General features: G+C 40.6%; 1 protein-coding gene across 4 annotated transcripts in view; it reads right to left on the bottom strand.

Annotated features, from left to right (window-relative positions):
• MARCHF8 (membrane associated ring-CH-type finger 8) overlaps positions 1-23,735 on the bottom strand; it is a 236,779-nt gene that overhangs the window by 146,100 nt on the left and 66,944 nt on the right. For all 4 annotated transcript variants that reach the window (XM_073685690.1, XM_073685692.1, XM_073685694.1 and 1 more), the window contains exon 2: positions 530-684. In XM_073685690.1, the coding sequence (XP_073541791.1) occupies positions 530-610 (81 nt within the window). In that variant the 5' untranslated portion in view covers positions 611-684. The remainder of the gene's footprint in view (positions 1-529; positions 685-23,735) is intronic.

The following is a 23,735-nucleotide window of genomic DNA, read 5'->3' as shown; positions in this document are numbered from 1 at the left end:
ATACTAAGGAAATGCTGAAAACCTGATCTGTTGGTGGCCATGAGGACTAGAGTTTGGCTCTGGCCCCACTATCCGTATTTGGTCAGTATTTTTCCTCAGTATTTGTAAGCCAAAACCAGGTGAGGAACAAATCAAAGAAAAGGTATAATAGAAACACGTCACCAATTCTGCATTTCTGACCCACTCCTGGTTTTGGCTTACAAATACTGAGGAAAAATACTGACCAAATACGGATAGTGGGGCCGTAGCCTTTGGCAAACACTGCTCTAGATGCTTTGCACTGTCTTTCAGCCTAATCAGGATGCGTATTGGTAAAATCATGCTTAGACATGACCATGGGAATTTCAACACAAGTAGTCACTAAGCACCATCCTAGAGGGTACATCATCCAAGTTTATGTGGTTCAATACTAATAAGAGTAATCACTTTAATATTCCCTTACAAACACCAGACAACCTCAGAACTTCGTTTTATTTAGGACTCAGTTTTATCAAGGTCTACGTCAAAAAGTTATGTAATTGACCCTTACCAGTTCTTCTCTTTCTTTGACCTTTTTCTGGAAGCATGTGGCATCTCTGGATGGTATCACCGACATCTGATGCATTTTCATCACAGCTTCTCTGTTCAATCTTTTATATATGAAATATTTCTAATTCCTCCCATTTTGGATAGTAATTTCAGTTTCTATATTAAAATAAAGAAAATCCAAAGTATAAGACATATAGTGTAGTCAAACTTAGCAAATCTCATTATTGGTCATCAAGAATATATGTATTTAGACATTATATCAAAATAAAACTTAAATTTGATGTTTAGTTTACAAATCACATTTTCTTGTACCCTACTAGGGAATTTTGAACTATCAAAGATTGGGTGTCTCATCTCTTACCGAACACCGAACTTCTCCTGGAAGTCCGTGAGATTTTTTTCCAGCTCCAAAGTTCGGGTCCTTATTGATTTCTATGGGGTTCGGGTTCTGGTTAAAGTTTGGGTACAGTTCTGATATCCGACCACAACTTTGGACTAAAGTTCGGTCGTACCCAATGAACCTCAACTTCTATGGGTCCGCTCATCCCTAGTGGTAATGGCACCCCAGACTGTGCACACCATATCCCTAGATATTTTTTCAAGGAATAGCACAAGAAAATGGACCCCATAATTTATTACCTGGTTTCTTCTGAGCGAGCTGGAATAGATTGCAGACACCATGTCTTATTTGAAGAGCCCCTGTGGTACCAAAACAGCAGAAACCTCCACATGTGATAACATTTTGGAAACTATCAAGGAATTCAACTAGGGGTGTTTTAAGCTTCACAGAACTTTTTAAAATGTGGATGTGAAAACAAAAATTATGTTTTTTTTCTGCTAAATGTTGCTTTAACCCCAAACTCATAATTTTCGCAATTGATAAATAGGAAAAAAATGGACCGCATAATTTGTTACGCAATTTCTTACAAACAGGAAGATACCCCATATGTAGTCAAAAACTGCTGTTTGGGCACATGGTAGCGCTCAGAAAGGAAAGAGTGCCATTTGATTTTTGGAGCGTAAATTTGTCTGGAATAGATTGTGAATGTCATGTTGCATTTGTAGAGCCCCTTACATGCCAAAAAGCAGATATTCTCCACAAGTGACCCCCCCAAGGAATTCATCTAGGGGTGCACGGAGCAATTTTAACCTACAGATGATTCACAAAACTTTATAACATTTAGATGTGAACAGAAAAAATTACATTTTTTCCACAAGGAGTAATAGGAGAAAATGGACCCCATAACTTGTTATGCAATTTTTACCGAATGTGGCAGTACCCCATATGTGGTAACACTACTGCTTGAGCACATGGCAGTGATCAGATGGGAAGGAGAGTTACTTGGCTTGTAGTACGCAGATTCTGTTTGAATAGATTGTGGTCTCCATTAGCCAAGCACGTGATGTGCCAGATCAGCAGAAACCCCCCCAGGTGACCCCATATTGGAAACTTCACTGCTTAAGGATTTCATCTTTGGGTGTAGTGAGTATTTTGAACGCACAGGTGTCTCACATAATTTTATAACATTGGGACGTGGAAATATAATATTTTAGTGGTAAAAAATTTCATTTTTTTTTTTATTTGCTGCAAATTTGTCACTTACACAAGGGTGAACCTGGACCCCACATTTTATTGCGCAATTTCTCTTGAAAGCGGTGATGCTCCATATGTCATCAAAAACTAGAGTTATGCCACACGTCAGGGCTGAGAAGGAAGGAGAGCCATTTGGCTTTTGGAGCCCTATTGTAGAAATTGCACCTCTCAATGAATTGATCTACGGCTGCAGCGACTAGTTTGTAACATCCACGCCAGGCTTTTTTTCTGTAGAAATGCAAATATGCCAGTTTGGTGCCCATACATTGTGCCTCCATATATTGTAGCGCCCCCATACATTGTACCCAGCTTGTGCTTCTGTAGACACGCACCTCATAAATTGTTAAGTGCGCACTCCCCACTACAATAATGTCAAACATGTGGCGACTTACTGAGGTTTAGGCACAGTGGGGCTCAGGAAGGGGGATTTGGATTGGGAAGCGCAGAATTCACTGGATTTTATTTATTTGAGGTGGTGGGAGCCATGCCACTTTTCCAGAGCCTTTGTTCTACCAGTAATGTCAGATCCCCTAAATTTCCTGTGACATATGATGGACCTGAGTGGGGGCTGGTTTTGTGCGGGATAAATTAGGGTTTTATTGGTAACATTTTTGGGTACATAACATTTTTTGATCACTTTCAATATAAGGCTGGGATCACATTTTTGTGTTCTACGCTGAGCATTAAAGTCAGTTTCAGTGTAAATCTCACAAAAATGCGATTCAGACGAAACCCTGACGGAACCACCCACCATAATAAGGCAGATGGATCCACTTTGGACTCTGTCCAGTTCTGGTGGTGTCCATCTTTTTAGGCGTTCACAGATATGTGGTTGTCCATACTTGTGCACTAAAAAGATGCCTAAAATAACATGACACCACCAGAATAGAGACCAGATGGAGTCCAAAGTGACCCCATCTGCCTCATAGTAGAGTGGTTCCGTTTGGGGTTTTGTCTTAATCGTGGTTTTTGGGATTTATATGGAAACCCCGAAGTAAGCGCTCAACAGAGAGCGCAGGATAAGTGTGAGCCGAGCCTTATTACGATTTTTGGGAGGCACAATTAACAAATAGACAACAGTACAAGAATAGTTCTTTTATTTTTGAGCGGTTCACCGTGTGGTATAAGTCATAAGATGGCTTTATTCTTGGAGTCTAGTATGGGAGGACTTGGTTCTGAAGATATGGAAGATGGATTTCTTTTTTTAACCTATTATCCAACATATGAAATTACCTCTACTATTTCATCTACAATAGGGCATTGTACAAAAGTCCCAATTTAAAAGGAATCCTATGCTTCAATATAATTCATCATTCTTAAAGTAAATATACTAACAAAATGTCAAATGTTTAGAAAAAAAATGTTTTATATTATACATGCTGCTATGTGTGCACATCTCTGACAAATTAAAATATTCTAATCTAGTGTTTATTTCCAGCAAAAAAGTGCCACATAATTTGGCATTTTAGATTTCAGAGACAGAAGAATTAGCAGAGGGAACCAATTAACATTTCCTCTGATTAAAAAAACCCCACAAAGTTTCAGTAACATATTTTGTGTATTTTAGTGCTAAACAACCCCTTATATTAAAAGTTATACATTCTATTCAATTATTAAAAGCATACCCAAAAGACCATCTTATTTGTATTTTAGTGTACAAACAAAATTATATAACAAAAAAAGAAAAGAAAAAAAATGATTTAGATTATATATATCTCTGTCGAGCTTATTTAGAATAAACGCACAATATCTTAAAGGGAATCTGTCATGTGTTCAGACCTAGGGAGGCAAGATTTTTACCATCACGGACCATAATCCCATCCACCCCTCTGGACTGATGTTAGTGATATTAAAAATCTTGACCATGCGCGATGCCTCCCTAGGTCTGCGTATGCGGGGTATTCCTATACTGCCATTTACCATCACCGACGCCGGCACTCTCTGTGGGTGGGTGACATTATGGGTATGGGGAGCAGTGCAAATTCATTTTGCATTTATATACGGTTGACCAGCAGGCGCACGGCTGTGAATTCTCTGGTGGTTATAGCAAGAAAACCGGAGAAGCTACAGGAATGAGGGTTACTATACTATTAGTATCCTACTAAAAAATCCCATGACAGATTCCCTTTAAAGAGGCAATTGGGGATAATAGGAATAATATGGGTAGTCTCTTAAAAATGTCTATTAGGTCTCTAGGAGAATTATACTTGTGCGGTCTTTCTTGAGAGTATTCTCATTAGGGAATTTTACATACTTTTTTGGGGGGCAATCTGATAATGCAAAATATTTCCTAATCCGACACTTACTGGATTCTAATGTTGTTGGATTACAGTATTTATGATGGGAAAACATTAGGTTAAATAGAAAAAAAAATCCACAGAAGAGATGCATTCCATAAAGTTGGTCTTTCTGATCACCCGAAAAGATTTTTCAGAAGATTATACGTCAATCTTGGTTGACGCGATCCTATAGTATAGGTCAATAGGAATAATGCCTTCTGTCACTTTGCAGGTGATATAACGCAGCCCTTAACACCTTGGAGATAACACACTTTCTTTTCACCAAGCTGAGAAAATCCTTAAAAGGATTGTAGGAATTTGTCAAATGAGATTTCTATAGATGAAAGAACGTGGCTGTACATCTGCGCGTCAAAAATGCTAGAGATGGATTGGTGACTGGCAACATGCCATCTTCCCGAATTAGTGTATAAACAAGTGTTTGCATCTGATCCATCTACGGTACATTGTGCCACGCTGAATAGTAACACGCATCTCAAACTAAAACATCACATTTATAATAATGATCCTAATGATGACTTGATGGATGGGTAATTGTAATTCATTTAGGTCTCATGTGCCGGGATTATTAACATGCCCATCAGCCTGAAAGACGCACAGAAGCTTTATGTCACTCAAGCATCATTGGGAAGTAAATGGCTTCCGTAATAACTACCGTAAATATTCATTACTATTAATAATAATTTTTATTTATATAGCGCCAACATATTCCGCAGCACTTTACAATTAAGCGGGGACATGTACAGACATTAACTATTGAACTGTATCTAACTAATAATATGCTACAAGTCGTGCAAATGTGAGGGAATTGGCGCTGTAAGCAATTACATTAAATTATACTGGAAAAAAAAAAACATTCTTTTACTTCCTTTAAGAGTTCCTCCCCATTGGTAACAACTGAAGCAGGGTCAGAGACCTTGATTCCAGGGCTGTCACTGCAATAGTTTGCATAACTTCCAGCTAATAGAATGATTTTATCAATCAGGAGTGGGAGTGCATCTAATAAAAGATAAAGGGTGTTTTTATTTCTTTCTTTGTTTTTTTTCAACATACTCTGATTTGTATATTGCATATTTGCGACCCAAACCTCCATCAGCTTTAAGTTTACATGCCCTTTCACTAAAAATAAATTTAAATAAAAAAGCATATATAGTCTTGCTGCCCTTACCCCCCACAACCAATTTAAACTTCTTTTAGCACACAAAACTGTCCCAATTCTTATTCTAGCAGGTTATCTACTGCATTTGAGTGGGCGATGTTTCTTCAGCATTCTACCAGCACTATAGGAGTTGGGACTCTCTCTCCCCCCCCCCCCCCCCCCTCCTGTTTGCCCCAAACTGAAAGTCTGCCTTTATGCAGTGTGACCGACAGGAAAAAGACCTATCACCACTTCTAGCAAGTCAGACAGACAGACAGTAAAATATCTGTGACAAGTCTGTCTATTTGGGGTGAAAGACAAATTGTCTGGACAGTGCAGCGACCATGTAAACTTATTTGGACAAGTTGAAGTTTCACAGGGTGGGCCATTTATTTGGATACACCTAAATTAAATGGGAATGGTTGGTGATATCAGCGTCCTGTTTGTGGCACATTAGTATATGGGAGGGGGAAAACTTTTCCAGATGGGTGGTGACCATGGTGGCCATTTTGAAGTCGGCCATTTTGGATCCAACTTTATTTTTTTCAATGGGAAGAGGGTCATGTGACACATCAAACTTATTGAGAATTTCATAGGAAAAACAAAGGTGTGCTTGGTTTTAACGTAACTTTATTCTTTCATGAGTTTTTTACAAGTTTATGACCACTTATAAAATGTGTTCAAAGTGCTGCCCATTGTGTTGGATTGTCAATGCAACCCTCTTCTCCCACTCTTGACACACTAATAGCAACACCGCAGAAGAAATGCTAGCACAGGCTTCCAGTATCCCTTGTTTCAGATGCTGCACATCTCGTATCTTGATGGTATGGTGTGATATATGGGGTACAAAGATAGTGGGGCCATTCTTCATCAATGGAAACCTCAATGCCACTGGATATCTGAAATTGCTACATGATGATGTGTTGCCCTCTTTATGCACTGAAGATGGCACGTTCCCTGAGTTTTTCCAACAAGATGATGCACCACCACATTATGGGTGTCAGGTCCGAGCATTCCTACGCAAACAGTTTCCTGGAAAGTGGATTGGTCGTCGTGGGCCAGTTGAATGGCCACCAAGGTCTCCCGATCTGACCCCCTTAGATTTTAATCTTTGGGGTCATCTGAAGGCAATTGTCTATGCTGGAAAAGTTTTCCCCCTCCCATATACTAATGTGCCACAAACAGGAAGTTGATATCACCAACCATTCCCATTTAATTTAGGTGTATCCATATAAATGGCCCACCCTGTAGAACAAGTATAGCATAGAAAAACAGGCTGGTTGTTGGGGATAAATCAAAGTAATGTTCTTTATCCTTACTCTGACTTTATGTGATCTGCCCTCAAAGGAAAATTAGATGGGGAATGAAGCAGCAGGCACCTATTAAAAGGCATGCTTTTCTTATATAATCTGAGAAGACAGGAATTAAGACAAAATGTACATTTCTCAAGGTAACCGCCAAGGAAAATTGAAAATACTATATGATTTGTGGTCACCTTTTCTAGCCAATGTATGGTTTATAAATAGGTTTGACATGAGCCAAAGGCAAAAACGAGGTGGTGATGAATACTGCAAATGAAAACACATACTTCATAGTAGACGGTCACAATGTTGCATTCTGAATCCTGTAATTTCCACAAATTAACCCTTTTGTTCTATTTTATCGTTTGTCACAAAGCATTCATGCGCCTACATTTATATGACTGACAGCTGGCAACTTCCCAGAGGAATAAAGTTTGTTTTTTTTGGTAGTTGCACTTTCAATGTGGCGTCAGACAAAGGCTATTTACCTGCAGATTAACCCTATACCTGCAGGTAGATAGCCTTTGTCTGACCGCCACACTGAAATTAGTACCGTATATACTCTAGTATAAGCCGACCTGAGTATAAGCAGAGGCACCTAATTTTACCACAAAAAAACTGGGAAAACGTATTGAAACAAGTATAAGCCTAGGGTGGGAAATGCAGCAGCTACTGGTAAACTTCTCTTTCCTGGTAAGTATTGCCCACTCATCCCCAATCCCGGTATGCATGGCACCCCACTCATCCCCAATCCCGGTATGCATGGCCCCCCCCTCATCCCCAATCCCGGTATGCATGGCCCCCCTCATCCCCAATCCCGGTATGCATGGCCCCCCTCATCCCCAATCCCGGTATGCATGGCCCCCCTCATCCCCAATCCCGGTATGCATGGCCCCCCTCATCCCCAATCCTGGTATGCATGGCCCCCCTCATCCCCAATCCTGGTATGCATGGCCCACCTCATCCCCAATCCTGGTATGCATGGCCCACCTCATCCCCAATCCCTGGTATGCATGGCCCCCCTCATCCCCAATCCTGGTATGCATGGCCCTCCTCATCCCAATCCTGGTATGCATGGCCCACCTCATCCCGAATCCTGGTATGCATGGCATCATTGATTCCAATCCAGGTGTGCATGGCCCCACCCCCCCCCAAAACTGCACACATTAAAAAAATAAACACTTCTAGTCACCTTTCTTCTACTTCAGCGCTGCATCCTGTTGGCCAGCAGCTCACCTCCGCATCTGAGCAGCGCATGACGTCACTGCCATGTGCCCTCAGACGCCAAGGTGAGCTGCATGGATATCCACTCCTCTCAACGCCGGGACTATGGTAGTGGAGAGGAGTGAATATTCATGTTCTTTAATAACGGGCGCACAGTGTCAGCAGCACTGCAGCTCCCGCTGTGTCTCAGCGATCCTGCAGCAGCGGCTACTGTGTGTGCCTCGCTCCTCCGCCGCAACTCCCCACCCCTCTACCGGAATGTATATACTATATAAAGTATATACCCGAGTATAAGCCGAAGGGGGCTTTTTCAGCCTAAAAAAAAAGTGCTGAAAAAGTTGGCTAATCAAGTATATACGGTAAATAGCATTACGGAAAATAAAAATAAAATGTAGAAAATTAAAGAGATGTTCGCCAATTCAAAAAGTGAATTGCCCAGGGCAGATAGCGTGGAAATCTCTCTGTATGCTGCCCCTCTGGCATACTGAAGTAATTGCAGCTGATGTTTTTCTCGGACTCACCTCAACATTAAGCCCTTTATGTAGTAAGATCCAACCTTTTTCAAGAACTTGAGAATTGAACACACTAAACAAAGGATTTTTTTTCTGTGTGTATATAACATTTATCAATAGAATTTACAGAAATAAGCATTTATCAAGAGATTAAAATGGTTGTCCTATCTTAAAGCGGTTGTCCACTAATAGGGCAACCCCTTCTTGGACTAAATGTTTGGCCCCGATAAAATAAAGAGAAAACCTATACTCACTTCTGGTGCTGGCTCTGTTCCAGCGGTGTCAGCACTTGTGGTCCCGAGGCTGTGGTGCGGTGGAACGACAAGTGATGCCCAGCGCCCAATCAATGCTGGTGTCACTGCCCCGCCTTCCCTGGCACCGACGCATGCGCAGATCAACCTCAGGTTGGTCTTCAGGAAAATAGTGCCAGTGGTGGCGCATGCGCAGAATGAGATCTCGGCTCAATGACGAGCAGAGATCTCATTCTGCGCTTGCGTTGGCACCATTTTCATGAACACCGCACCAGCGAGCGTGCCACCCACAGCTAAGCCCAAAATTTAAAGGAATTCAACAAAGGCAGCGGAGAGGCGGTGGCTGAGCCCTCTGAGCCGAAGACCCTACCCACAGTCCAGCACTGAAGCACCGAGGAAACCGAAATGTATCATTAGGATTTAACGAAAACCAGGCTGCAGATTTTTACACTAAAGGTATCCATTAAATCAGTATGACAGCGCCATACTGCCCATACCTTTAGATTAACATGGACATTCCTGCTGACCGGTTTACTTTACCAAGCAAAAACTTGCATTAGAGTAAAAGGATGCAGATGTTTGCATCAACATTATGACTTCAGAGCTTCACCGACTGGAAATCTATTTTTAGGTATTAAATTTTCCCAGTCTTCCTATTAATACGTATTGCTGATATCATTCAGCGCCTTGAGGCATTTACTTCACTTATGTCGGTCTACTTCTTTTTTGTTGTGATATGCCGGAGATAAATAACGCAAAGCTCTGAAATAGCAAATCATTATATTCGATGTGATACATTCTGAATAGCATTTGTTATCACAAACGCACATCAACCTCTTTATTCCTGAAACTCGAGGGAATGGCTACATGAGTCAGGGACTTTTCTAATCCATTCACTCAAATTTTCAAAAGAACATTTTAAATAGTTAGCAAACTTTTTTTTTTTTTGTTTCAAAAAGGTTTGTCCTTTCTTATGAATGACTACACATGCCCCATGAATAAGTGTAAGGGATTTTACTGCATTACAAATGCCCGGCTGCCTTCTTCCCAAAAAACATTGCCATACCGGTCCACAGGTGCACTGGAGCTCAGTTGCAATACCACATACAACCGGTTGACAAATGCTTTGGAAAAAGACAGTTTGGTTTTTCTAAACCAGTAAAATAAAAAAATGGGTTGACTTGAAAAGATCTATACATCATAGATGTAATAAGGCAGGCAATAAGGCACTTACTTTCTAGCACAAAGTGATACAAAGGCCCGCACATTACATCACTACCCAGACTTGCTCCAGCGAGCTCTTTCTTTGCGATTAGGCACCACCATATTTATCTGGTGGGAGACGCTGGTGATAGAAGAGATGTCTCTACCAACCAGGTATGCTGGTGGGGTTGGGGCCAGTGGTGCCGCTTAGACTGGCAGAATGGGCGTGGGTGTTGGCCAGCAGGTGCAATTAGCGCCACGCTTTGCCAATGTACCACACCCTACTTATACTCCCAGTAGTAGCCAGTTATCATTTGGTGTTGTCCTAGCTCACCTCCTGTTGCTCTTATCCTGATACTGACAATTGTTCTTTTTATTTTCCGACTCTGAACTCAGCTAGCCTGACCATGTTTTTCTGCCCCCCGGTATCTGACCACGGCTGTTACCCTGACTATTGCTTTGGCTCCCAATTCAGTCACTGGTTTTGTCCTTCTTGTTTATAGATCCTGCTAGTCTCCTCAGGCTATTTCCTCTAGACAGCAGCCGCTCCGTTGACAGAACCCAGTGAACCCCACAATAAGTTCAGATCCTTGTAAAGGGGTGAAGGCTGGTGTTCTTCTGGGATCTGCTAGATCAGGGGTTCACAGCCCTCGATGACTTATCTGGCCCCCGAGCATATTCCCGGGACCACAGTGCTGTATTTTGCCAGCCACCGGCCCATTCATTTCTTCTTGCTCTGTGAGCATGCGCACAGTGTTCACTACTGAGCGCTGAGTTGCGTGCAATGAAAGATTACGTCCTGTGCCAGCGCCAGGATGTACTTTGTGGGTGGAGTTAGCACACAATTTGTACGCCCCCCGAAGGTGGAAATATCCAAATGGCCCTTGCAGAAAAAAAAAAAAAAAAAATTCCCCACCCCTGTGCTAGATGGAGTGGCTTGAGCCAAATCTGTCCCAAGGTAGCTTCTTTTGTCTGACGGCCTCTGACAGACTTTATATTATGCGGATGACCATCATTACAGATTGAAATAGGTTCAATTACATTTATCCCAAATAAACTCATTAAGCCAGAGAGACACAATTGTCATTATTGTTAGAAATGACAAATATGTCATTTTACAAACAAGGTTACATTCGGAGTAATTTCCATCAGCCCAAGGTTGGACCCTGATGATAATGGCAGGGACAAGATACGTTTATTTGTCTTAGCTCGATTTTATGCAGTGATTGTAATTACTAAAATACTTAAAAAGTGCAAAGAACAATACATTTCTGAAGTTAAATACACAATAACCCTGGAAGACCTTCAATCAGTAAAGATTGACTTCCCATTGTCTCAATTTTTTGTGCAGAACGTTCATGAACAATGAAACAATCACAGAAAGTAACTTACGGTGCTTAGTGCAAATAAAGGCTTTGTCGTTTCAAAACTGGAAAATTCAAACCATAAATTAATGTGGTTATAAATGGAGATGGCTCCTAGATACTGGAAGTTAGTAACATATGCTAAAACATAATATTTCTATTTTCTCTTGCTTTTACCCTGGGTATCAATGCTCCCCAACTTGACTGATACCCTGACAATGCAACGTAACTGTTCAGCAAAATCTAGTGCTGCAAACGTAAAACAAGGATGCAACCAACACAATCCCATAACAAATAAAACAAACTACTTTGGATGGATTTTCTGTGACCAGATACTATTTTAAATTCTGGTGATTTGGTTATATACTTCCATTTTCTCTCAGCAACACTTCCCTAAGAGATGTATTAAATAGACTCATCCCACACTACCAGTGTAGGGATCTGAAAATGAAAAAAGGCAGTCAACGTAGAATTAAATTCCCTACAATTGTCCTGGGTAACAATCATCATTCTAAAAAGCACTAAATATATGTCTATGATCCACAAATAAGACTCTATTATGGAGTCTACAGTCCATCTCAAATATTGTTATTATGGGACAGTTCTTCTGAAAATTTGCACCAGGTTATATATTATTTTTTCCTGTGTTCTCACTATTGATTATTAAAAACCATTCATTATAGACCTGTACACTATGAAGGGAATCCCTTTTTCCACTTTAGACATTCTCTTGTTCTTTCAACAGTTCACAAGGTATGGGTGAAGGCATACCTTAGACCCTAGGTACTGTCTGTAATCTTTGCGAAAATCTAACATTTAAATATTGAGAATATCTTTTTAAGAAGCTCTCCTAGTAAGCCTATGGAGCATCAGAACAAGGCTCCATAGGCGTACATTGTAAGGCCAGGTGCAGACGACAGTTTTCCATGTATCCGATTGCTTTGAAGATGGAGAAAAAGAAATTAATTTGTCCATCTTCTCCATTAGGTAAGTCTATGAAAAATCGGACTGCACTCAGATGTCATCCTAGTGCGGTCCAATTTTTTTCATGGACCCATAGACATGAGTGGGAGAGTGCCATCTGATTCCTTGGCAAATTGTGTATGCTGCAATTTTCTCTTTCTCAGACCACTCATTCCAAGGGAAAAAAATTGGACATGTGCACAGCCCCATAGAATAACATGGGTACGAGTGCTACCAGTCAAAATCACAGACAGTGATCAGGATAATCTGAAGAGCTGTGACGTCACTGAGAAGAGAAGTATTAACACACACACGCATACACAATCACACACTACAGTACATACACATATGCACAGATTTAGTAAAAAAAGAAAAATTATATGGAGGGGCTTCTTTAATGTTATCACCTATCCACTGGATAGGTGATAACTTACTGTACGTATTACTGGGGGTCCAGCCACTGATCCCCAATGATCTTGAGAATGCGACTCTGAAATGCCAATATCTAATCATTCTCTATGGGACCTGGAGATAATCAAGCGCTGTCATCCACTTTTTCTGGCAATTACATAGAGATTTGCTCATTTGGTTTGTTAGTACGGTATTAAGAGTAACCTGCAGGGGGGATGGAGAGTAACGAATGGCTAGAATATTGCTACCTTGCTAATAACCTTGGACAGTATATGCATATGCATGCAAAGCAAAGCATGTCTTTTATGTTTTTATGGAATGCATTTAGATACAGAGCTTTCTTAAAATCTAAGAAAAAAAAACAAAAACGTGAATAGTGTAGAGACAGGCCCCTACATACTAGACATCCTGCTTTTGCAGACATCTTACATCAAAGATGGTTGAAGGCACTGTGATGTTTTTCCTAATGGAACTACGAATAGTGTCATGCAGAAGTCAATCAAACAGACAGAGCAGACCTTCAGTTCTTTCTTCACAGTCTACTGTAGACCAAAGGTGGGAAATGTGCACAATTTTCAAGAAATCTGAAAGATTCTAGGTTTCTTGGAATTATCATAACTTTCACATTACAATATAACTGCCTAATCTCACTTGGTCGATAAAATGTTTCTAAGGGCTCGCTCAGACGAGCGTATAACACGGCCGAGAGCTATGAGATGTTTTATCAGATAGCACTCGGACCCATGTTATACTATGGGGCAGTGCAAATCAGCGATTTTTTTTTCTCATGCCGATTCAGCTCCCTTCCTGGATCACCATAGTCTTTTTTTCAGTAATGGCGGACAACCCCAATGTTCTCTAGTGCTGTCAACTTCTCCTTTCTTCTCCAGCTTGCTCAGACAGTCAATCCTGACCTCTGCTGCTGCTCCTCCTCTTCCAGGCTGGCAAGGCAATGAAGCTAAGGAGGGACTAATGTCTCTTACTGAGAAACACTGCCGGCTGCCACCAGCCTCAGTTTCTGTACACCATGCTCCCCCTACAGGGGTCACATTACCATAGTAAGAGGACATGTTTGACCCTTAAACTTCTCCCATTAAGAAGACAAAATACTACATAATAGGCAGTCCCCAACCCCCATCACCCACCCACCCACACACTGTACAACCGTTTTTTGTTTTTATATTGTCAGAGATGTGTGTTTAGTTTTTTTTTTTTTGTTTTTTTTTTAATATTCTTTCAAATTCCCATAACTTGCGACTGAAAGCATCTTAGAAGCACTGAAGAGAATCTGATGAAGGAGGCGCCTTGGGTATTTGCCCCTTTGATGCTCCTTATAATCCAGTTTCAGCTGTTCATCAAAGTCTGTTCTTCCCATAAAATCAACGATTAGACAAAACGCTAATATCTATGCAATAGTAAAGTTTAATGTAAAGTTGAAAAAAATAAAATAAACAAATTTGATATAGAAGAAAGATAAAACTTTTCATATTGATTTAGAGAAAGTTATGGAAAACCCTTTGGCCTGTTCTCCTCTATATCAAATAAGGATATTGCTTTAATTATGTTATATCAGATATTTCACAGATCTTTGGGTTGCCTCTTGAGGACAGCCTTAGGTAGAGTAAGATTATTAAGAGAGAGATCCAACACTTTACATATATTAAAAACCTGCACAGTAAAAAATGGTTTTTATATGTTCTAATTATGTGCCCTCTTCATTCCTTTAATTTGCACCTGTCAGCTGATACATGCAGCCCAATCTGTGGGAAGCTTGTATCAGGCACTGGCTGTATGAACTCAGTCAGGTATGTGTTATGGTGAAACGCTGCAGTGTTTCAGAGAAATATGTGCTTTAAAGACCGGGAGCGAGACCGCATGTATAGGCAGAACCCTGTCAATCGAGGGCAGTGAGTGGGGAGAAGCTGCTGGGGACAGCCCAACTAGTCTACACTGCGGTCTTGGGTCACTTCTTTGTAGCGTCTATTGATGGAATCTGCTCCAAACAAGTCACTGTCCAATCAGAATGCTGCAAAAAATGCTTCAAGGGGAGAGAAAAAAAAAATCACCAAAAACTCCTAAAAAAATTGCCCATAGAAGAAGCATTTTGTGAAGTGGTTTCCACCAGCAGAAAACTCTACATAAGCAAACCCAGTGAACTGGACATGGTTCTCAAGAATAAAAGGGTCCAACTCACCGTCATAATAACACTGCGGTCCGGAGCCCAGAAGGCATCCTTGCCTGGACGCAATATAGCCAAAACGGGGAGAAGATGATCCAACTCCACGAATGCGTAGATGTTTTAAGCCATGCTGTCAACATAAAATTTTAACTTATATCGCCCAATTTGAACCTACCTACTAATAAATAAGTCTTTGCATGTTTGTGGAGCTGGATCACCTCCTCTTTATTCTCAAGTAGCCTCCCGCAGACATGAGTTGAGAATTGCCTCCAATTGGCTTAAAAGGATAGATTTATATTTTGGCAAGGAGTCGCATTTCCACACAGTAAAATAATAATAAAAAAAAATGCAAATTCAAATCCAACTCTTCTTACATCTAAGTATTACAATTCTAATAGACAGGAGAGTAAGAGGCCGTCACGCACCTCAGGCAGCAGGGAACACAGAACAATCAAGTGTTCAGGTACCCAAACCTTCTCATATGTATCATCATCTGCCGGGGTGGAGGATCAGCAGATGTACATATTAGCTGGTTGGTCAGTCCTGCCTAAATTGGTGAGTTTTTGGCCAACATTCCTCTAACATATATTGGGGTCTTAAAGGATTTGCCCGACATTTACATTTTTTCCTAGGTATGGATCTTTTCAAAATAATTAACAGTGTATGCTTTAATTTCCATCATCCAAGGTGACGGAAAGGGAGTAAGCCTCTGTTGAACAAACCTTTTAAAATGTCCCCCTCTCTTAGGTTAGACGCCAAAAAATTCACATCAAGTAAAGCATTAAATAAAATACTTTGGTGAAAATGCAAAACATTTGTTTTACTATGCAAGTTAAATTAGAAAACATCTTTGGGCAACACAGTTGCTCACTGGTTAGCGCTGTAGTTTGGCAGCGCTGGGGTCCTGGGTTCAAATTCCACCAAGGACAACGTCTACAAGGAGTTTGTATGTTCTCCCCGTGTTAGCGTGGGTTTCTATCAGGCGCAGAACTATCATGGAGACCTTTGTAGTGCAAACGACCACCCACAACATTGCGAACGACTTGTACAGTGGTAAATGCGTACATATGAAGACAAGGATATAGATGAAGATCGTGATTTCCATCCAAAGTCTCTATGATACCACTGATCATGGCAGAAATTAGACATTATCATCAGAATCAGCATCTCCGCAGTGTAGTCTCAGGCCCAATGCCGACATAGCAAATTTCCATTTTCGTTCCAGTTTTTTTTTTCTTTATTATTATTTTAGTGGTGAACAAAAAATAGGTTAAAAAAACAAAACAAAAAAAAACCACGTTTAGACTGTCTCCATTTTCCAAGTCCTGTAACATTTTCTCTTTTCAGGCAATGCAGCTGTGTGATCTCTTATTTTTTGCGTGACGAGACGACATTTTTATTGATACCATTTTGGGATGGATATGACATTTTGATAGTTTCCTACAGCATTTTTTTGCACTGACCAAACAAAACCGCAATTTTTAATTTTACTTTGCTGTTTACCAATCAGCTTAATTTTTATATTTTGATAGATTGTACTTTTCTGGACACGGCAATACCACATGAGTGTATTGTTTTATTATCATCCTCATCATCTTTATTTTTAATGGGGGAAAGGAGATAAAAGTTTGACTTATGTTTTTTTTTCCCCCCATGTCTTTTTTTTTCTTTTTTTAATATATATATTATATATATATATATATATATATATATATATATATATATATATATATATATATATATATATATATATATATATATATATACACACACATATATACATTATATATATATATATATATATTTATTTATTACACACACACACACACACACAGTACAGACCAAAAGTTTGGATACACCCACTCATTTAAAGATTTTTCTGTATTTTCATGAAAATTGTACATTCACACTGAAGGCATCAAAACTATGAATTAACACATGTGGAATTATATACGTAACAAAAAAGTGTGAAACAACTGAAAATATGTCTTATATTCTAGGTTCTTCAAAGTAGCCACCTTTTGCTTTGATGACTGCTTTGCACACTCTTGGCATTCTCTTGATGAGCTTCAAGAGGTAGTCACCGGAAATGGTTTTCACTTCACAGGTGTGCCCTGTCAGGTTTAATAGGTGGGATTTCTTGCCTTATAAATGGGTTGGGACCATCAGTTGTGTTGTGCAGAAGTCAGGTGGATACACAGCTGATAGTCCTACTGAATAGACTGTTAGAATTTGTATTATGGCAAGAAAAAAGCAGCTAAGTAAAGAAAAACGAGTGGCCATCATTACTTTAAGAAATGAAGGTCAGTCAGTGTGAAAAATTGGGCAAACTTTGAAAGTGTCCCCAAGTGCAGTTGCAAAAACCATCAAGCGCTACAAAGAAACTGGCTCACATGAGGACCGCCCCAGGAAAGGAAGACCAAGAGTCACCTCTGCTTCTGAGGATAAGTTTATCCGAGTCACCAGCCTCAGAAATCGCAGGTTAACAGCAGCTCAGATTAGAGACCAGGTCAATGCCACACAGAGTTCTAGCAGCAGACATCTCTTCAACAACTGTTAAGAGGAGACTTTGTGCAGCAGGCCTTCATGGTAAAATCGCTGCTAGGAAAAAACTGCTAAGGACAGGTAAGAAGCAGAAGAGACTTGTTTGGGCTAAAGAACACAAGGAATGGACATTAGACCAGTGGAAATCTGTGCTTTGGTCTGATGAGTCCAAATTTGAGATCATTGGTTCCAACCACCGTGTCTTTGTGCGACGCAGAAAGGGTGAACGGATGGACTCTACATGCCTGGTTCCCACCGTGAAGCATGGAGGAGGAGGTGTGATGGTGTGGGGGTGCTTTGCTGGTGACACTGTTGGGGATTTATTCAAAATTGAAGGCATACTGAACCACCATGACTACCACAGCATCTTGCAACGGATTGCTATTCCATCCGGTTTGCGTTTAGTTGGACCATCATTTATTTTTCAACAGGACAATGACCCCAAACACACCTCCAGGCTGTGTAAGGGCTATTTGACCAAGGAGGAGAGTGATGGGGTGCTACGCCAGATGACCTGGCCTCCACAGTCACCAGACCTGAACCCAATCGAGATGGTTTGGGGTGAGCTGGACCGCAGAGTGGGGGCAAAAGGGCCAACAAGTGCTAAGCATCTCTGGGAACTCCTTCAAGATTGTTGGAAGACCATTTCCGGTGACTACCTCTTGAAGCTCATCAAGAGAATGCCAAGAGTGTGCAAAGCAGTCATCAAAGCAAAAGGTGGCTACTTTGAAGAACCTAGAATATAAGACATATTTTCAGTTGTTTCACACTTTTTTATTAAGTATATAATTCCACATGTGTTAATTCATAGTTTTGATGCCTTGACTGTGAATGTACAATTTGCAGTCATGAAAATACAGAAAAATCTTTAAATGAGAAGGTGTGTCCAAACTTTTGGTCTGTACATATATATATATAGATATCTATCTATCTATCTATATATATATAGTTTTTATCTTTTGTTGTACTGATTGGTAACTTCAACCTGTAATCATCTGATCACTTGTACTATACACAGCAATACCACAGTATTGCTGCATATAGTAAAAACCACGGTTTCCTTTGAAGTCCTGCGTTACTTCAACAGATGTGCCCAGCTGTCATAGTAACCCATCGGCGCCTTGCGATTAGGTCTCAGAGAACTTATGGGCAGTATAGAATGCCACTGATAGAGTTTGATAGCAGCGGGCAGATCTCCACTCCATCTGTGGCTGTTAGAGGCAGGTCCATTAAGTGCAGTTTATGGGGCGGGTTCGCCCCATACACCCGACGTGCGCCATACATGTACAGTGCATATTGGTAGTGGGTTAAGGGATTATATCCGCATAGGATTATTTATGGTTTTCATATTTGATTTACATCAGAATATGAGCTACTGCTTAAGGCTTCCTTCACACGTCCGTATAAAACATGTGAAATCCAGTACCAGTGTTCATCAGTGTTTTCCTTTAGTTTTCCATCCAAGTTTTTCCAGTATGTTTAAAGAGGGAAGTCAATTATAAAGCTTTCTCCTATACTTTGCAATGTTAGACACGTACAGCCATCGGTGTTTTTCACAGACCCATAGACTTGTATTGGCCCTTGTCATCCCAGCCGCCGAAAAAAAAATGGACATGTCTCTGTGGTTTCCACAAAAACATGGTCTGTGTGAATACACGGACATGTGAAGATCACCATACGTTATAATGGGTACGTGCAGTATCCGTGAAAAAAAAAAAACTATGCCACACGTACATGTGAAGGGGGCCTAAATCAGGTTTTTATGTTCAATTTTTTATTTTACTGTTTTTTTGGCCATTGTGAAAGGAGGGAGAGGAGACTGACACCACCAATTGTAAATATTAAATCCTGTGTCTACTGTATAGAGGTGTTACCTTTCATTATATTTCTGTCTGTGATGATAATGAGATATCTGAGAAATCCTTCATACAGAATGGGAAGTGTGATTCTAGTTCTAGTTCTAGGTATTAACATTTTTGATAACGTTTATTTTATATACATACACACATGCATGAATGTATATAATATTTTTGTATACATTATATATATATATTTTTTGTGATTACACATTTTAAGGAAAGAGGAGTACTGGGACTGAGGATAGAAGTCATATTTTGCCAATAAAGCTTTCTCCGCCAGAAAATCCTTGTGTGAAATAGTTTTTTTATTTTTGATCTCTGTTCTCATTCCTTGCTCGCTACGTGGCCGACATTGTCAAAAGCTGTAGGCTTCCATGTTAAATAGTATCATTTGTAGTGATGAAATCGCTTTCCATTTTGAGTGTCAAAGGCCAACTGAAAGGGAAATTAAACCGTGCTTTGTACAGAGCCAGAGCTTTTCTAGTTATTTCATCAATTGCTCCACTTCAACTCAAAGGACTCCGATATAAAAAGAACACAACTATAACGACTGCATTCCTACATCACAAGTAAACCAGTAAGTCTGCTTTATAGTACTAGGAAATAATGCAAAATACTGGAGTCTACTCAAGTGCTATATGTCATGTGAAAGTTCTTAAAAAAAAAAACAATAATTGCCTTAACTAACCCCAGAAATTGTGTGAATACAGAACAGGGGGATTCCAAATGTACCCAACAAATCAGGGAGTGTACAGTCTCATTTTAATTCTGCAACCCCTACAAGTAAATGGTATAAAAATAACTTCACACGGAAATGAGACTCGGGCTGTCCCCCACCACTTCTCAGATCATTGGTGACAGAATTTTTTTTTTCTTTTTTTATTATTCTGGAATGTAAACTACAGCCATTAAACAAATGATAAAGCACACAGAAACCATTACTATCTGACAACTATCACAGGAAAAACCCAAGAACACCATTCCATGGAGTAATATATTGCAGCCAACTCCTAGTACTAGAAAGACAGAGAAATAAACTAAAAAAAAAAACAAAAACACACACCACCGGTAGTAATGACTGAAGACCAATTAGAGAGCTGAAACAAGCTGTACTCCAATACAACTTCAGTGACAAATCTGAAGATTAGTCCAAAACTTTCAGGAGGCCCCCAGATTAAAAAAACAGAGACCTCCCAGACTCCTGGAAAAGTAGGAAAATGTTCAGGGTGCTGCTGAAATCTCCCCGGGACCTGTGGTTTCTGTAGGTTAATTGGGCATGATACCAAGGTGCACCATCATCAGAGGGCGCATCGGTGTCTGATCACACATTCGAGGTGCGAGCAGGAATGTGCATGGAGTTGGTGTGGCCTCTAAAATAAGGCATAGCGAGGGCCAAAAACTACATGTATCGCAAACCTATACATCGTGAAAGAACACCAGCAAAAGTTGGCAAGAATATATATTTGCGGTGACCAGGCCAATTTTTTTCAAACCTGACCAGTGTCAATTTATGTGACAATAACTCTGCAATGTTTCAACATATAGTAAGAGGAGGTAATCAGCTCACCTGGGCGGCTCAGAGCGTGCAGGAGCAGAGGAAAAGCTTTGAAACGCATTGCCTTTCATCAACGTATGAATCTACTTTTTAAATTGTTCGCATAAACTTGGAAATTTTAAGGAGCTGGAATCTTCCCCTTTTTTAGTCTGGCATGTTTCAACATATCCCAGTGATTTTGAGATTCTCGTTCTTTCTTTCGTGACGCATTATATTTTATACGAATTGTAAATTTAGGTCGATATTTTTTTTATAAACTCAAAACCTATCAGAAATTTGACAAAAGTTTCTAAAAATTAGCAATTTTCAAATCTTGATTATTATTCTTTAATCCAGATAATCATACCACACAATGTTTAATAAACAACATTAACCTCATATCGGCTTTAGATCAGCACCATCTGTAAAATGTTTTATTTTGTTAGAAGCTTTAAAATTTAATTAATTTTTTCAAGAAAGTTTACAAAACTTATCTTTTTTAGGAGCTTTAACAATTTTGTAGTGACTGTGGGAGACGTATGTATGTATTTAATATATATATTACACACACACACACACACACACACACTGCTCAAAAAAATAAAGGGAACACTTAAACAACACAATATAACTCCAAGTAAATCAAACTTCTGTGAAATCAAACTGTCCATCTTAGGAAGCAACACTGATTGACAATCAATTTCACATGCTGTTGTGCAAATGGAATAGACAATAGGTGGAAATTATTGGCAATTATCAAGACACCCTCAATAAAGGAGTTGTTCTGCAGGTGGGGACCACAAACCACATCTCAGTACCAATGCTTTCTGGCTGATGTTTTGGTCACTTTTGAATGTTGGTTGTGCTTTCACACTCGTGGTAGCATGAGACGGACTCTACAACCCACAGAGGTTGCTCAGGTGGTGCAGCTCATCCAGGATGGCACATCAATGAGAGCTGTGGCAAGAAGGTTTGCTGTGTCTGTCAGCGTAGTGTCCAGAGGCTGGGGGCGCTACCAGGAGACAGGCCAGTACACCAGGAGACATGGAGGGGGCCGTAGGAGGGCAACAACCCAGAAGCAGGACCGCTACCTCAGTCTTTGTGCAAGGATACACAGGAAGAGCACTGCCATTGCCCTGCAAAATGACCTCCAGCAGGCCACAAATGTGCATGTGTCTGCACAAACTGTTAGAAACCGCCTCCATGAGGGTGGTAGGAGGGCCTGACATCCACAGATGGGGGTTGTGCTCACAGCCTAACACCGTGCAGGACGCTTGGCATTTGCCACAGAATACCAGGATTGGCAAAGTCGCCAATGGCGCCCTGTGCTCTTCACAGATGAAAGCAGGTTCACACTGAGCACATGTGACAGACGTGACAGAGTCTGGGGACGCCGTGGAGAGCTATCAGCTGCCTGCAACATCCTTCAGCATGACCGGTTTGGCAGTGGGTCAGTAATGGTGTGGGATGACATTTCTTTGGAGGGCCGCACAGCCCTCCATGTGCTCGCCAGAGGTAGCCTGACTGCCATATAGGTACCGAGGTGAGATCCTCAGACCCCTTGTGAGACCATATGCTGGTGCGGTTGGCCCTGGGTTCCTCCTAATGCAGGACAATATCAGACTTCACGTGGCTGGAGTGTGTCAGCAGTTCCTGCAAGATGAAGGCATTGAAGCTATGGACTGGCCCGCCCGTTCCCCGGACCTGAATCCGATTGAGCACATCTGGGACATCATGTCTTGCTCCATCCACCAACGTCACGTTGCACCACAGACTGTTCAGGAGTTGGCGGAGGCTTTAGTCCAGGTCTGGGAGGAGATCCCACAGGAGACCATCCGCAACCTCATCAGGAGCATGCCCAGGCATTGTAGGGAGGTCATACAGGCACGTGGAGGCCACACACAATACTGAGCCTCATTTTGACTTATTTTAAAGGACATTACATCAAAGTTGGATCAGCCTGTAGTGTGTTTTTCCCACTTTAATTTTGGGGGTGACTCCAAATCCAGGCCTCCATTGGTTAATAAATTTGATTTCCATTGATGATTTGTGTGTGATTTTGTCGTCAGCACATTCAACTTTGTACAGAACAAAGTATTCAATGAGAATATTTCATTCATTCAGATCTAGGATGTGTTATTTGAGTGTTCTCTTTTATTTTTTTTATATCTATATCTCCAAAAGTGATTTAAAAAAAAAAGTACCCCTCAACATATTCAACACTGCTGCCAGGTGGTTTTCAGGAATTAATGCAAAGTGGCATTACAGGAATTAAAATTTTTATTTTTATCACCTAAATGTTGCTAACTTCTGAAAAAGTCACTATTGCTGACAAGACTCTAGGGCCGTTAGTTGACCATGAATTGCCAAGGCAAACATCAGGACCACACAATCATGATCTCAGGGTGCTGATGCAGTTAAATAGGGAGCCCCCACACTGCCTATTTAAACTTTCAAAAGGGGTGCTACTAGGTACTAACCAAGCAGAGTGCCCAAACTTTTGCATCGTCCCATTTTCCTTCTTGTAATTTTTAAAATGTAAAAGATAATATATACCGTATATACTCGTGTATAAGCTGACTTTTTCAGCACATTTTTTATGCTGAAAAAGCCCCCCCCCCCCCTTCAGTTCATACTCTAGTATATACTTACATTCCAGCGATAGATGGTATGGTGGTGGGGGGGGTTGCGGCGGAGGAGCGGTGCACAGGTAGTAGCCGGCTGCTGCAGCTACCACATGTGCCTGCTGCTAAATAAAATGAATATTCATTCTTCTCTACACTCATTTTCTTTAATAGCGCACAATATCAGTCGCAGCTGCCGACTTCCTGCT

This window comes from Phyllobates terribilis, unplaced genomic scaffold (genome assembly GCF_046119375.1).
Source record: "Phyllobates terribilis strain yellow unplaced genomic scaffold, ASM4611937v1 Scaffold_5__5_contigs__length_657084704, whole genome shotgun sequence".
Classification (NCBI taxonomy): Eukaryota; Metazoa; Chordata; class Amphibia; order Anura; family Dendrobatidae; genus Phyllobates; species Phyllobates terribilis.
The sequence above is the reverse complement of the archived record's forward strand: the minus strand, read 5'-3'. Positions and strand labels throughout refer to the sequence as shown.